The sequence below is a fragment of the Papio anubis genome, chromosome 5, assembly GCF_008728515.1.
Source record: "Papio anubis isolate 15944 chromosome 5, Panubis1.0, whole genome shotgun sequence".
Taxonomy (NCBI): domain Eukaryota; kingdom Metazoa; phylum Chordata; class Mammalia; order Primates; family Cercopithecidae; genus Papio; species Papio anubis.
In genome coordinates, this window is record NC_044980.1 from 66,794,221 (window position 1) to 66,809,775 (window position 15,555).

The 15,555-nt window shown below is 40.5% G+C and overlaps 1 protein-coding gene across 3 annotated transcripts in view; it reads left to right on the top strand.

The window, feature by feature from the left end:
• The window catches only part of ARHGEF28 (Rho guanine nucleotide exchange factor 28), a 313,224-nt gene that overhangs the window by 159,787 nt on the left and 137,882 nt on the right, over nt 1-15,555 (top strand). For all 3 annotated transcript variants that reach the window (XM_021939454.2, XM_009208611.4, XM_021939453.2), the window contains exons 8-9: nt 10,555-10,607; nt 11,508-11,568. In XM_021939454.2, the coding sequence (XP_021795146.2) occupies nt 10,555-10,607; nt 11,508-11,568 (114 nt within the window). The remainder of the gene's footprint in view (nt 1-10,554; nt 10,608-11,507; nt 11,569-15,555) is intronic.

The window sequence follows — 15,555 nt, forward strand, 5'->3', positions numbered from 1 at the left end:
ATGATGCACTGGGGAAAATGCAGCTCATTTTGAAGCCCTGGGATATAGGGGTGTGTGTGTGTGTGTGTATGCATGTCTGTGCTTCTGTATGGTGGTGGCAATGATGCCAAGAACATAGGCTTAAGAAGTAGGCAGATTGGCACGGCTCTACATGAGGCAAGTTGTTAGAATTCTACCCTGACAGCTCTGGGAAGTGTTTTAAAGTTCACTTTGGTGGGAGTATGGGGAATGGATGGGAGAGGCCTAGTGGAAGACAGGGACCAGCCAGGGGGCTGCTGAAAGCGACGCAGAAGAGGATTTGCCCTACAGCAGTGTGACAAGATGGGAGAGGTGGGGACACGTGAGTATGGTCCTGAAAGTGTAGGATCTGATTGGCTGTCAGTGGTAAGGGAGAAGGATGATGCCTCCATTCCTGGGGTGTGGCGCTGGGTGGGATGGGCCTTCCAGGAAGCAGAATTGTGACAATATATGTTCAATTTTAGACAAGTTGAATTTGACAGGTGTTTGGGGCAGTCAAGGTAATGTACGTGGCTGCCAATTTGACTGAAATTACTCAACCAATAAGCACAAGAATTTGGACAGAAATCCAAGCCCTCTGACTCCAAATAGTTAGTAGGTATACTTTATAGCCCTTGAATCTAGACAATGCCTTTGTATTTGTCTACCCTTGAAAGAATACTAGAAATTGTATGCATATTCCAGCAGAGGGCAATATTCAACTGAAGTGGAAACATTCAATCAGTTTTTTTCCATTCATGAGTCTGGAGGAGACTCAACTGAAAAAACAAAACATTTTGAACATAAGAGCTCCCTCTTAAAAAGAAAAAAACCCTAAAGCAAACCTCCACTTTGAAATCTATTAGAAGATTCTTAGTAGATTATATTTTCTGTCCCCTCTGGGACAATGCGTAGTAGGGGGGAAACTCTAAGATTATATCTGTAGCTGTTATTAATTAAAAGACTATAATAATTCTAGCCTGGACATTAACTTTGCTGTCTCTGTGAGTGTGATAAATGGTTTTATTATTGCCTATGATCCAGTTATGCTTCTATAGTTTCATGATTCTAGTTGTACTCTCAGAATAATGGGACATTATTTCAAATGAATCGAATGGCCAAAAAGTCATCTTATTTTAATATGCTCATATTAATAAGGTAATTATTAGTATTAATCAAAAACCTGGCTCCATATTTTCCCCTTGCCTTCTTATCCTTATTTGATCTCTCTGTCCTAGGCTTTCCAAAGAACATTGTACAGAACACTGATCTTGGAAGATATTTTGAAAAATAAGGATTCTTTGGCCAAATAAGTAGAAAATGCTGTGCAGTAGTTCCCTTTTATTTTTGGGGGATAAGTTCCAAGATCTCTAGTGGATACCTGCAACCCTGGATAATACTGAACTTTATATATACTATGCTTTTTTTCTATACATACACACCTATTATAAAGTTTAATTTATAAATTAGGCATAGTAAAGATTAACAATGATAACTAATAATAAAGTAGAACAATTATAACAATATGCAAGTATCACTACTCTTGTGCTTTGGGGTCATTGGTAAGTAAAATAAGGTTACGTGGACATAAGCACTGCCATATTGAAACAGTTGATCTGATAACTAAGAGCTACTAAAAGACTAATGGGCAGGTAGCGTAGGCAGCATAAGGACACTGGACAATGAAATAATTCACTTTCCTGGTGGGAAGGAATGAGATATCATGAGATTTCATCATACTACTCAAGAATGGTCTGCAATTTAAAAAACGTAGGAATTATTTCTGGAATTTTCTATTTAGTATTTTTGGACTGAAGTCAACTGCAGGTAATCAAAGCCATAGAATATGAAATCCCTAATGGTGGGGGCTACTGTATATGAAACTCCCACGTTTGAGATTTATAATGCATTTAATGTTTTGTGGGCTTTAGTAAGTCAAGAAACCTATATAATCTTGTTTAACTTAGCAGTTCTCTAATTTAACTGATCACAAAGAGTCCTTTTTTTGCAGTTCTCAACTCTCATAGAAATGGTCTGTGGAAGGTACTTTGAAAATGTTGTTCTTCCTCAGCTCTGTGGCACCTCCCTTTCTAGATCTTATGTCCTTCATTTTCACTATCACCTGGTTCCCACCATCTGTTAGTCCAGTAATACGCACGCTAGAGAGGTGCAAGGAAGAATTTTTCAAACTGTTCACAGTCATCTTGAATATTCCAGATCATCCACGCCTCCTCCGACATCCCACTTCAATTCTTGATATCACATGGGAGGCTATTGCCTGCCTGGTGTCTACTGGACTATAACACAACCTGAGAATGACTACAATACCGTTTGCCACTGTATGAATCCACTTAAAAAATTATTTTGTCATTCAAAAACTCTCTACATTTGCTGACTGTCTTAACTTGGTGTCACTCATTTGTTACTTTGTTGGCTTCTCCCAATAAATCATCTTCCACATTTTCATTGACAAGGAAATAGGGAGTTGGGATTGGAACATGTGTTACAATCACCAAGGAGAGAGGGCAAAATCATTTCCTTCAGGGTGGAGGCAGCCGCTCTCACCAGGCTCAAAGGGGCTTCCCCATGGTGATTCTGTGTGGGAGGCAGAAGAGGCCGTTGGTCCAAATGCAAGATTCAGGCAGGACACCTGGACATGTGTCCTTAGGCCCATTTCCTTATCCATCCATTCAGTAAATATGTGTTGACTGCCCATCACTTTATACCAGCTACTGTTCTTGGCAGTAACCAAAAAAACAAAATGGCAAGGAGAAAAAACCTTTGCCCTCAAGGAGTTTGCTTGCATTTAATTTCATTCAAGCATTTGTTAGCACCTGCTATATGCTGGGTATTGTTCTAGGCATTAGGCACAACCTGAGTTAAGTCTATACACTCATGGAGCACTCATACCTGTGGTCATGGGGAGGGGCATTTCTGGGAGTCAGGAATCAACCCTCCCCACTTTATGCATGTGGAAGCGGAAGCACAGAAAGGTTGTGTAACTTACCTGAGGTGATACTGGCCCAGGCCATCAGAACTCAGGTGAAGAGTCCACTCCCTTACTGACCACACTACAGACTACCACTACCCCTATAGAGCAGAGGACTGATCTATTTTTTGTCTGGACTGCTGGTCTAGAGTTCTCTCCAGCATTTGGGGGATAGAAAAAGCACAAACATTGGAAACATTGCCTTGAAATGCCCTATTCCAAATGGTTCATCTCTCTCAAGTCCTTATGACCCGCGTGCACAGACATGTCTCAATGACACATGTCAGTAATAAGCTGACTTTGCTAAAAACCTCAGCTCTGTGGTGAGCTGGCTTTTTGAGCATAATGCAAGTGATTAGGCTGTTTGCTTTTGTGAAAAATGATGGGGTAGGGGTGGAGGTGGGGTGTCATTTAATACTTACTTCAGTGAGGAAGTACGGATAAAGCTCCTTGCCCAGTATGAACATAGTGAATGTTTACTGAATGATGTCTAATCATGAGTGCAAGTTATATAACACATGCCTATGGTGGATTCAATGGTAAAGATATGTGTTTTGAGATACCAGGACCTAGCCATTCATGTCATGGTGACTAGAAGTCAGCAGATATTTTGCTTGAGCGTTCTGTAGGCAGGGGTGCAGCACTTCCCTCTGTGCTTTGGTTTGTGAAACGTAGAGAGAGTTGTGTGGTGGATTCTCCTTATTTGAATATCTCCTGTGAGATATGACTGGGAAAACAATAGGGCTTTTATCCACACAAAGTATTGTTTCCAAGATTTTTCGTTTGAGACACTCTAACACAAGGGCATTTTAGGAGAACTGTTGCAGATGGTCCAAATATCAAGATATAGGTCCTTTAAGCCAGGACAGCTGGGACTTGGGTGTTAGGGACTTAAGACATCAGTACTAGGCAGGCCGTTCTGCAGAGCTGATCATTCACTTGCATACACAGCTCTACCTTGACTCTCATGTGGAATATCTGGTCAAGGACTTGATAAATTTTTTTTTCCTAGAAGTAGGGTATTTTTTGGCATTTTCAACAAGAAAATCATACACAGCCCAAGGAAATGATTTGTAATTGTTGCTTTCATTTATTATTATTATTATTAAGTTCTGGGATGCATGTGGAGAATGTGCAGGTTTATTACATAGGTATACACATGCCATGGTTGCTTGCTGCACCCATCAACCTGTCATCTACATTAGATATTTCTCCCAATGCTATCCCTCCCCTAGCCCCCGACCCCCCCGACAGGCCCTGGTGTGTGATGTTCCCCTCCCTGTGTCTACTTTGTTCAGCTCCCACTTATGAGTGAGAACATGCAGTGTTTGGTTTTCTGTTCCTGTGTTAGTTTGCTGAGAATGATGGTTTCCAGCTTCATCCATGTCCCTGCAAAGGACATGAACTTATTCTCTTTTTTATGGCTGCATTTTACAGAGCAATTCAGCCTTTTCTGTATTTCCCTTAGTGACTGACTTTGCCAGTCCTCTTTCTTCTCCTTGTCACAGAAAAGAGCAATCTTCATCATTAAAGGGACAAGGATACAGATAGGATATCATGATGATATGATACTCATTTTGTATATTATAAAAATATCTGTATTTTCTCACACATAAATAAAAATTCTCCTCACCACTTGGTTTATCAAAGGATTAAAGAATCATGGTTTGACCTGGAAAGAACTTTAGAAATCATCAGGTTGAACCCACTGTATGTTTGAGCTTGCGACTCGGAGGTTCCCCGGAGCTCACCTAGATGCAGCACATTTGGCTCATATCTAATATAGATACTTTATTCTAGCTTAGTCAGATAAGCAGGCTAGAGAGAAACAACAAGTATTAAACTCAACTAAGTATTCTAATGGAATTGCAATGATCTTGAAAATATAGCTAAAAGTTAGTTTCTTGAGTTGAAGTAGAATCTAAGTTTGATAAAAATGGAATTTTGTTTATGTCTTTGAAAGATGACTTGCTTAATTTTATTCAAGCCATTGATTAACTTAGGAAAATTATGCCCTGACTTCAATTTAAAAATGCAATTTACCCTTGAACAACTTGGATTAGGGGCACCAATCCCCTGCACAGTTAAGAATTCATGTGAGTCAAAGTTAATTCTACCGAAGCTTAACTTCTCATAGCCCACTGTTGACCAGAAGCCTTGCCAGTAACATAAACCATTGGTCAACACATATTTTGTATGTTACATGTATTATATACTATATTTGTATAATAAAGTAAACTAGAGAAAAAAATGTTCTTAACAAAATCATAAGGAAGATAAAATACATTTACCATTTATTAAGTGGGACTGGACCACCACAAAGGTCTTCATCCTTGTTGTCTTCACACTGAGTAGGCTGAGGAGCAGGAGGATTAGGAAAGGGTGGTTTGTCTGTGAGTTTTATCAAATTGTCAAAAAATTTCCGAAAAAATTACCAACATATTTATTGGAAACAATCCATATAAAAGTGGACTCATGCAGTTCAAACCTGTGTTGTTTAAGGATCAACTGTATATTGATTTAGAGCTTCTGTGTAATTGATAATTGCAACCAAATTTTGGGGCGGAGGATACTTTTTCTCCATAATTGAATTCTTTGCTTTAGAGATTTCTATGGTGGGCAGGGGTGGGGTTCAGGAGATGTAAAAATCTGTATCATAAAAATTTATCGACCATGGAGTTATAAGATTCAACAATTGCATTCCTAGTTATATACTTAAGAGAAATGAAAACATGTATCTACACAAAAAATTTTACTTGAATGTTTATTGTGGCATTATTAATAATAGACAAAAAGTGGAAACAACTCAAATATCCATCAGCTGAGGAATAAACAAAACAAAATAGCTACCTTCTATCTATCTATCTATCTATCTATCTATCTATCTATCTATCTATGTATCTATCTATCTAATGGAATACTACTTGGCAGTCAAAAGGAATGAAGTACTAATACATGCTACAGCATGGATGAATCTTGAAAACGTTATGCTGCATGGAAGAATCCAGTTTCAAAAGACTACATATTGTGCAGTTCAATTTATATGAAATATCCAGAATAGGCAATTCTGTTGAGACAGAAAATAGATCAGTGGTTGCCTAGGGCTGGGGTGTGGAGGGAGGATGGTGAGGTGGTTGGGGAGAAATGTGGAGCGATTGCTAATGGATGTGGGGTTTTCTCATTGGAGTGATGAAAATGTCCTAAAATTGATTATGGTGATGGTTGCAGAACTCAGTATACTAAAACCCATTGAATTGTATACTCTAAGTGGGTGAATTGTTTGGTATATGAATTATACCTTAATAAAGCTATCATAAAAACCTATATGGGGGAGTATATACCAACATTTAATGGTAGTTATATTGATTTTTTAAATTTTTTTCCCCAAGTTTTTATTGTTTTTTTTGATACAAAAGACTTTATTGCTCATGGCATAGGCAGCATGGGCTTCATGTTCACATTGGTTCTCCTTGTCCAGCAAGTCCCCCAGGGGCCTTGTGAGCAGCTCAGATAGATGCTGCACACACACTCAGTTTGTGTCACAGCTGAGGAACCCTGACTAAAAAATCCCAAATCTTATAAGGAGACTGCTAGCAAGCTTGCCCAACCCTTGCACTGGAAGGGGCTATTATCTTTACTACCCTGGTCTGAAGACAAATCTGCCTTCATCCCCAAAGGAAACACTATTTCTTGGTTTCAAGACTGTTGGCCACAAAACCATCTTTCAAAAGATAATCCGGTATAAACGTTTTCACAATAAGAGTAGGCCCACTGTGGAGAATGGCCTGCAGCAGTCTGGTGTTGCAAGAGGTCTACTGTGGCTCCAAAATCATTTCTTCAATGAACTCTATTCAGACAAAAAGAGCAATGGAAAAAGATCCTTTTGCCCTACAACATTTTTTTTTATTATTATTTTATTAGTGATAGAAGCCTTTTTTAGAGAGGTGTCAGGAAAGTTTCTATTAAGACTCTGGCCAGAATTGGATCATATGTTAACCTCCAGACAAAAAAACTGTATAAGAGGAGGGAATTCTCCACTGTCTTAAATAATTACTTTTGTCTTTAAAAAAATCACAAGCAATTTAAATGAAAAAAATCCTGTATTTTAAAGAAGATGTCTTAAATTCTTTCTGAAACAATGTAGAATATAAATATAAAAATGATATGCCAAGGAGCACATTTTGGAGTTACTTGATTCCAAGGATTTCTTCTTCCATCTTGGTTTCTTCTCCCCAGCTGCTGCTCAGTAGGGACCAGTGGAACTTGTTGAATTGAGTGGAATGTTGGGCTCTCGCTCACTAAGTCTCATTTTGATATTCTGTAAATGAGTGCCTCATTGTTGCTCCCAGTCCGTATTTATACCGAACAGGCAAAACGAAAGTTCTTACTAGTTGTCCTGCTTTTAGAAAAAAAAGAGAAAGGAATAACTGGGACATTGAAACAAAATTTCAAAGTGTTACAGTAGCCTCTGAATTAAGAGTGGCAAGTAGTCTCTCCAGTGCCTTTGCCATTTTAATTCTGTGGCCGTTGTGAATTGCATTTGCTCACTAGGATAAAACATTGTAGCAACACATGCAGGTGCAGTAGTTCGTAGTCAAACAGCAATACTTACTAAGTGGAGAGGAAAAGGGTTGGCTTTTGGACTTACAGAGCCAGAAGGGTGGGAGGAAGTAAGGAGAAAAGCATTCATCTATCTATGAATCTGGCCGTTCAGAAGTTGTGACAAAATAGCTTTGATATTGGAAGTGTTTCAGTTAGTTAATTCCAAAAAGTAAACAACTTTTCCTTCTTTGTCCTGATCCACAGCTTGTCTAACGATCCACCACATCTTGTCAGCTATGTATATTTTGGGCCACCAGTTGCAGGTGGAGACGAGAAGCATTTATTCAGCACCTGTTAAGTGAAAAGCACCCAGCTTGGTGCTGGGGATACAAGGGTTGAGCCGAAATCGATCTGGTCCCAGCTATCCCAGAATTTACAGCCTATTGAGAGAAAAAGATTCATTCAAAGAGTATGAGCTACCCGCCATGTATGCCAGAGAGGCACAGAGGCTGCTATGAACACTACCATCAGGCTGTTTTTCTGACATTTGTGGGGGCAGGCAGAGCAACTGAGAGCATGATCCTGGTTTTCCACCTGTGCTTTTGACATGACTCTGTAGATGAAAGCCAGTGGTGGACTTGGTTGGCAACAAGACAACACTGGTAGTCTGGCTGCCTCTGACCATGAGTCTTCTGCCACAGCCAAATGGTAAAATCAGAATACCGAGCATCCTGTGTTTTGGGTGTAAGTTTTTTATTTGCTTAAGTCTAGGCTCTGTGGTCTCATTTGCAAAGTAAGACAGTAAGACTTGTGCATGGAGTTGAGATTTTTTAGACGAATCTGCCTCTTAATGAGACACTGGCATGAATCTTACAGCGACTTAACCCTGTTGGCTGGTGCAGTGTCACTAGTAAACATAAGTCTTAGAGATTATCTCTTGTTCCATTATAGCTTGGCAATAAAAAAACAACAACAATGTGTTTATCAAGTTTGGCAAGTCTGATTTAGAGGAGTAATCCTTCCTTCTGGGTGGGCTTGAGGGCAAGATTAATAGGCCTTTAAAACAGAATAGGTAGAGTTACTGATACCATTATCTGCTACAGGTTGCTATAGCAATGAGTGGTTTGATTGCACTGTGTAATTGGTGGTACGGTGGGTTAGTGTAAAAGGATCCTACTAATTTAACGGAAACTCTCCTAGAGCAATTTAATTAAACTCTGGTAGAATGAATGCCAAATTCTTTGAAAGCTCTAAGATATAGTTCTGATTAGTTCTAGGTTAATTAAAGATACATTATTATCTTGAATCAGCACAATATCACAAATATTTTAAAATGATTTTTGGATAAAGACCTTTCTAGGTATTTGGACAGTCTATTTTTTAAATCGATGTAGTGGTACAAAATTTTTAATGAAGACTTGTATATTTTAATATAGCATTTGATGGTATTTGTCTTTGAAGGGTGAAGCTAGCCAAAATTGCACATGGACTACCTATAGCAAAAACGTAGGCATGACAATCTATAAAGGCTAGTTCACCTGGAGGCCTTCTGTGGGATGTGCATTTAAAGGCAAGCTGAGATACTGTCTAAATGCACTACCTAGGCTGGGTGAACACTATCCTCTTGTCCTCATTCCCTGCTGAGATCAGTTGACGTTAACAGACAAGATTGCCTTTTCGATTAGCAATCTGGATAAAATCTATACTGTTCTTCTGAATAAATGCTATATGTACAGAATTCTTTAGAAATACAGCATAATGATCATTTAAGAGTTTATGGCTGAGATAACTTTAAAGGAATGAATGTCCTAAAACAGGCAAAATAGAAGGGTGTGACTCTTGATGTCTGTGCAGATGTATCTATTGAAACACAAGACAAGGATTGTTGGTTTCTCTGCTCCATCCTGGTCTTACTACTTATAGCTCCAGCCTTGTAATTTGTCATCTTTATTATGATTTGTCATGTAGAGCCATATAAATGAATACTTTATACATTTTCTAAGCATAAACATGGATGATAACTCCTAGCATTGTTGCCCAGAAGTGAGAAGAGCTTTAAATCAACCTGCAGGTTTGAGGCATTGGGTAAATTAATATGAGTGACAAAGTCTAGGTAATGAACCTGCTGGAAAGCTTCAGGGGTTTCCTGTTTAAAGCAGGGCTGTGGGGGAAGGGATGTGGAACTTCCAGAAAAGAAGTGAGACCCCACAATGTTATATGTTAATGCAGATCTAGGGTAGAGACTTAGACTTTCAGTCATCTGTCCTTGCTAGGGATGTCAAGTGCTTTAATTTTCCCCAGGCCCAAACCTGTTATTGGTGGTTATTTCGACAATAGTGGCTCTTGTTTACGGGCAACTGAGTATTTGCAAACACAACCAATAAATCAAACCACAGAGCAAAATGCTGCCTTGGGTGAACCTTTTTTTTTTTTTTTCCATCCCAGTACATCCTGACCACTACTGTTTCCAGGAAACCCTTTATTCAGAAAGAGGACACCCGGTGTGCCTGGGGCTGAGGTTGGAGCTGAGGGCTATGCTGGTGTTCTTGACTTTCAGTGATGTGGAAGGAAAAGCCAGACCTCCTGTGTAATGAATTATGCTCTTTTGAAACATACTGAAATCTGTGGTATTTGAGGAAATAGACAAGTGGGATTTCCTCAGGTGGGTACGAGTCACGTCCTTGCAATCTGCTGTTTTGCAGAACCTTCGGTAGTGAGTAGCCTTCCTTTGGAATCAAGGGCATGTATTTATTTAATGATATTTTTTCCCCCTCAGGATTTCCTGTGAGAGCTCCCGGGCTTGTTTACATCTTGGTCCACACAGATAATACCAGAGTATGGACAGTCAGGTTATTAGACACTCTGCTCTGTGGACAGCTGATTTTTAAGAGGCCTAATCTAAAAACCTACCTCTACGCAGAAGGCTCCCGGGCAACTCATTTACACTTGTCAGCGAGTAGTAGTTGTTGTTCTTCTTAACAAAAGCTCCATGCAGCAGATCCTGATGGGAATTATTTCTTTTGCAGAGGTTAAGAATTCAGTGTCCAGCAGCTCAGCAGCCGAAAAGGAAGATGTAAAGGTAATAAATGACTCCCCGCTCTATTTGCTTCTTTCTTCTTTGCGTGTCTTTCCATAAAGTAGAAATGAAGATTTAGTGGTAATAAAAATGTTTAAAAAACACTAAAAAAAGGATATGCCCCAAGTCACTTTCAGAACAATGTGAAATTTCATTTTCTTTTTTTCTTTTTTCTGTTTCTTTTTTTTTTTTTTTTTTTTGAGATGGAGCCTCACTCTGTCACCCAGACTGGAGTACAGTGGCACAATCTCGGCTCACTGAAACTTCTGCCTCCCAGGTTCAAGCGATTCCCCTGCCTCAGTCTCCTGAGTAGCTGGGATTATAGGCACCCACCACTATGCCTGGCTAATTTTTGTGTTTTTAGTAGAGATGGGGTTTCACCATGTTGGCCAGCCTGGTCTCGAACTCATGACCTCAGGTGATCTGCCTGCCTCCGTCTCCCAAAGTGCTGGGATTACAGGCATGAGCCACTGTACCCAGCCCCATTTTCTTTATCCAATTCTTAATCCCTATTCTTTATAACCAAACCTAGCTATCTTTCTGAGTTGTAGTTGTATATGCAAGATGGTTGAATACATTCTGCAAAACAAATTTCTACTTGAAGTTTGATGTTTATAGATATTTGACAACAATGTGATTACAAGAGTAAATCTGGGAGATGTCCTCTGAGAATAAAATAATCTGTGTACAGCTTTCAGATGTGTTTCAGCTTGGGATAGATTCATCACTCATTTTTAGCTGTTAAATAATAAGTGTAAGACTAGTTTTCTGTTTACATGTGATGATACATGTAACATGTTTTCATTGATGCTTTCCAAGGTTGTTTTTCTAGTTCACAAAAATAAATATTAGTGTAGCATATATGTAATTTTTTAAAAACCCACCTGACTTTATCTTTTTCAGTGTGTCAAAAGCCTGGTGGTTCAACAGAATGAACATGAAGACCAGCACAGCCTAGATTTGGGTATGTTCTGAAATAACGCTTTTACCTATACTCATAGTGATATCCCAGATCCAGGTTTAGAGTGGACAAGAAGCAAGTACATTTTAACATAAAATATTCCTTCCTGGGAACCTTATCTATTTCCTGAAACCCATCCAGATAAATTTTATTTGTAGGATCATTTGGAATACCATGACTCTAGAGGTTGAGACTCCGTTTACAATCTAAAAAACAAGGCAATCAAAGCTTTTCATGAACAGTTTTACTCTGAGCCAGAAGCTGGCCTTGGACTTGTCATATGTTCCCTTGTTATTCCTAGGAAGTAGGCACTACCAGCCTCAGGTTCAGGTGAAGCCATTGAACCACTGGTGGAGAGTAGACGGTGGAACCGAGACTCATAACGTCATTCCACCTGGCCCTAGAATCTCCAGGTTTACCAATATCCCATTTTGATGCCCAGTGGGGTCCCTTTGGAGCTGAGCCTGTGTGATCTACCCTGCTGAGCTCAAGAAAAGACCAGATGCTTGTTCTGGGATTTGAGTCTGATGTGAGTGTCCTTTCAGAGGAACCAGGTGTTCCTCCACCCTTGGCAAGGTGGACGTATTTCCTCCCTTGGACTTGGGAATTCTCATCTGCTTACAATATTCTATTTCACAACTCCCTGAGGACTCCTTCCTAAATCTTCTACCAGGCACTCTCTATTTCTTCAAGGCTAATTTGGGCCCCAGCCCTATCTCTTGAGTTACTTAGAGGTGAATAGAGCATCATGAAGCTGATGGGGTGTTTGAAGACATAGGCTGAGCAATCAGCAGAGGCTGCGTTTGGGCACCTGGATGGTCTGTGAAGACCTCTGGGGCTGACAAGTGAGAGGCAGATGAGCACGAACCATCCCAGTTGGTTTCCTCTGGTTCTGTAAAGCTGAGGCAGCTCACACACCTGGAAAGGCACACGCGGACAGGACAGTCTTAGAAGTTGCAAGGGGTGAGGTGTTGCTGATGGTGGTGACTGAGGGCTCAAGCTGATGTGAAATCATGAAAAACTAAATCAATGCTCAGAGTGAGATTAATGAAGAAGGTGGATGACCCACAGGGTCACCGTGAGCCTACACGTGCCTGGGGCTGGCTCCCTGGAGGCTGGGGGAGTGCGGTTCGTATGCTGCGCCGACACACGGCAGAGCAGTTACAAGCATTCAGAAATCATGCTGTGTAGAGCAGAGCAAGGAGGAAGCACCCACGGTGTTGGCTGACGGTGTTGCTAGTAGCTTGGCCACATGCCAGAGGTGGTTTCCAGGATCTTGCTGCACACGGTTCTACTGAAATTGGAACAGAAATTTAGACCCACACTAAGCGATATACACGTCCTCCATATTTTTGCTATTTAAGGTAAGAGTAATGATTTACTTACAGAAGAGGGGAAGAGGAAGGCAAAAAGAAAGCAAACATCTCTGTATAGGTGGCTGTCGTGGGTCACTGATGTCAGGGCCATAGCTGTTACTCACACACACAGGATGTCTCAGCTACAGATTGCATCATGCTCCTGGGAATGTTAGCTTTGAAGAATGTTTACTAAGACGAATTGCTGAGGGAGGAAGGTAGGCTACTAAAAGTATTAAACATTGAGATGATCTTAATTTCAGGTTTTAAAAACTCACTCTAGTTTCAAACTTGTATATTTGTGAGCAAGAAGACACATGCTGTGGAAATTGTAGTAGTTTGGCCTCGTCTGAGTGTTTTGTCAGTAACATCATGAAGTCTGTGAAGGACTTGAGAAAGACAAATGAGCACAACTTTAATCCAGTGATTTATGAAAAGGACCGTGATGAGTGTTTGTTGTGCTGGCATTTTCTTTTTGGTTCATTTAAACTTTTTGAATTAATAAAGTCCCCTGAGTTTTTGCAAAGGAAATTATAACAGATTTTCAAGGAACCTGAGACAGAGAAGGGGACAGCAAGCTGTGAGCAATAGTCAGATGGTCAGACACGGTCTGGAATAGGAAACGGCTCGCCCTGGAGGCTACTTCAACACTCTTTTTTTGTTATTTCTTATGTGTTATTTTTTATTTTTTGAGATGGAGTTTTGCTCTGTTAGCCAGGCTGGCATGCAGTGGCACCATCTTGGCTCACTGCAACTTCTGCCTCCCGGGTTCAAGCAATTCCCCTGCCTCAGCCTCCCGAGTAGTTGGGATTACAGGCGCCCATCACCATGTGCAGGTAATTTTTGTATTGTTAGTGGAGTTGGGGTTTCACCTTCAAACTCCTGACCTCAAGTGATCTGCCCGCCTCGGCCTCCCAAAGTGCTGGGATTACAGTCATGAGCCACCCCGCCTGGCCTCTTTTGATATTTTATAAGTGCTTTATTCTGCCCAGTCTCAGGAAATGTTGATAAATAGCGTGGGATAAACACATGATAAATGCTGATAAATAGATGTGTAAGTCTTTGCTGACTTGTATTATTCAGAATTGTGTGGTGTGGGTGGGGGCTTCATCAGTGACACAAGCACTGCTCCAGTGATGCCCTCTGTGCTGATGGACACATTCTCTCGCTGTTCTATCCAGTGTAGTAGCCTGTGGCCACCTACGTCTGTTGAGCATGTGACTTGTGACTAAGGAATCGGATTTTTAATTATCTAATTTTGTTGTATTGGACAGGGCAGAACAGAGTAAGTTCCCTTTGTGGTGGTGTTTTCTTTCTCCTTCTGGAAGTGTTTTATGTGTTTATTGTTTTCTATTTTTTTAAGTTTTCGTGGTACATAGGAGGTGTATATATTTGTAGGGTATGTGAGATGTTTTGGTACAGGTGTGCAATATGAAATAAGCACATCATGGGGAAAGGAATATCCATCCCCTCAAGCATGTATCTTTTGAGTTTACAAACAATCCAATTACACTCTTTAAAATGTATAGATTAAATTATTTTTGAGTATAGTTACCCTATTGTGCTATCAAATAGTAGGTCTTATTCATTCTTTCTATTTTTTTTTTTTTTGTACCCATCCTTTGTAATGTTTTATTGACCTTTCAGGACATCCAGAATCACACTTACCATTAGTTTACACACTGAAAATCGTGGTTGGCGAAATGTCTTGGGTGTGTAACAACTGGCAAGCTCATCCAAGCCAGTGCCTCAGAACTACCTCCGCAAGGAGCTGACATTTATGTCAAATGCGGGAATTATGGCCCCATTCTCTGCAGATGCTGTAAGGGGTCGGCATTTTGTCGAAGGGGAGAATCATCAGTTGAAGGGCTAAGATCTGCTTCTGTTGCTGTCACAGTGCAGAGTGGGACTCCTTCATATTCTAGGCAGGTCAGATGGGGGAAGATGGCAAAGCATTTGAAGGAAACAGAAGAATAGAAGGTAGATGAAATGAAATGGGTCAATACCAAAAATAAGAAACAGAGGGTCCACTTGGCTCAAGTAAATGGCACTAAATGTGATTAAGAAATAGGATATGGCTGGGCGTGGTGGCTCATGCCTGGAATCCCAGCAGTTTGGGAGGTCAAGGTGGGAGGATCACTTGAGGTCAGGAGTTTGAGACCAGGCTGGCCAACATGGTGAAACCCTGTTTCTACTAAAAATACCAAAATTAGCCAGGTGTGGTGGTGCATGCCTGCAGTCCAGCTACTTGGGAGGCTGAGGCAGGAGAATGACTTGAACCCAGGAGGCAGAGGTTGCAGTGAGCCGAGATCATACCATTCATTGTACTCCAGCCTGGGCGACAGAGCAATTCCATCTCAAAAAGAAATAAGAACTGCTTAAAGTTTTGATCCTATTTCTTAATCATATTTAATGCCATTTACTTGAGCCAAATGGACCCTTTGGGCAGCAGCAAGTGTTGTGCCAAAAGGAGAAGGGGAGTGAACATCTTGCAGGAACAAGCGGACAGCCCGTGGGAAATGGAGTAGATGGGGAGTCTCAGCTGTAAAACTGGAATCCCAATTGCAAACAAAGATGCATAAACGATCACTGAATCAGCAAAGCTGCGAATGGCTTGATTAGACACTGTCTTGCA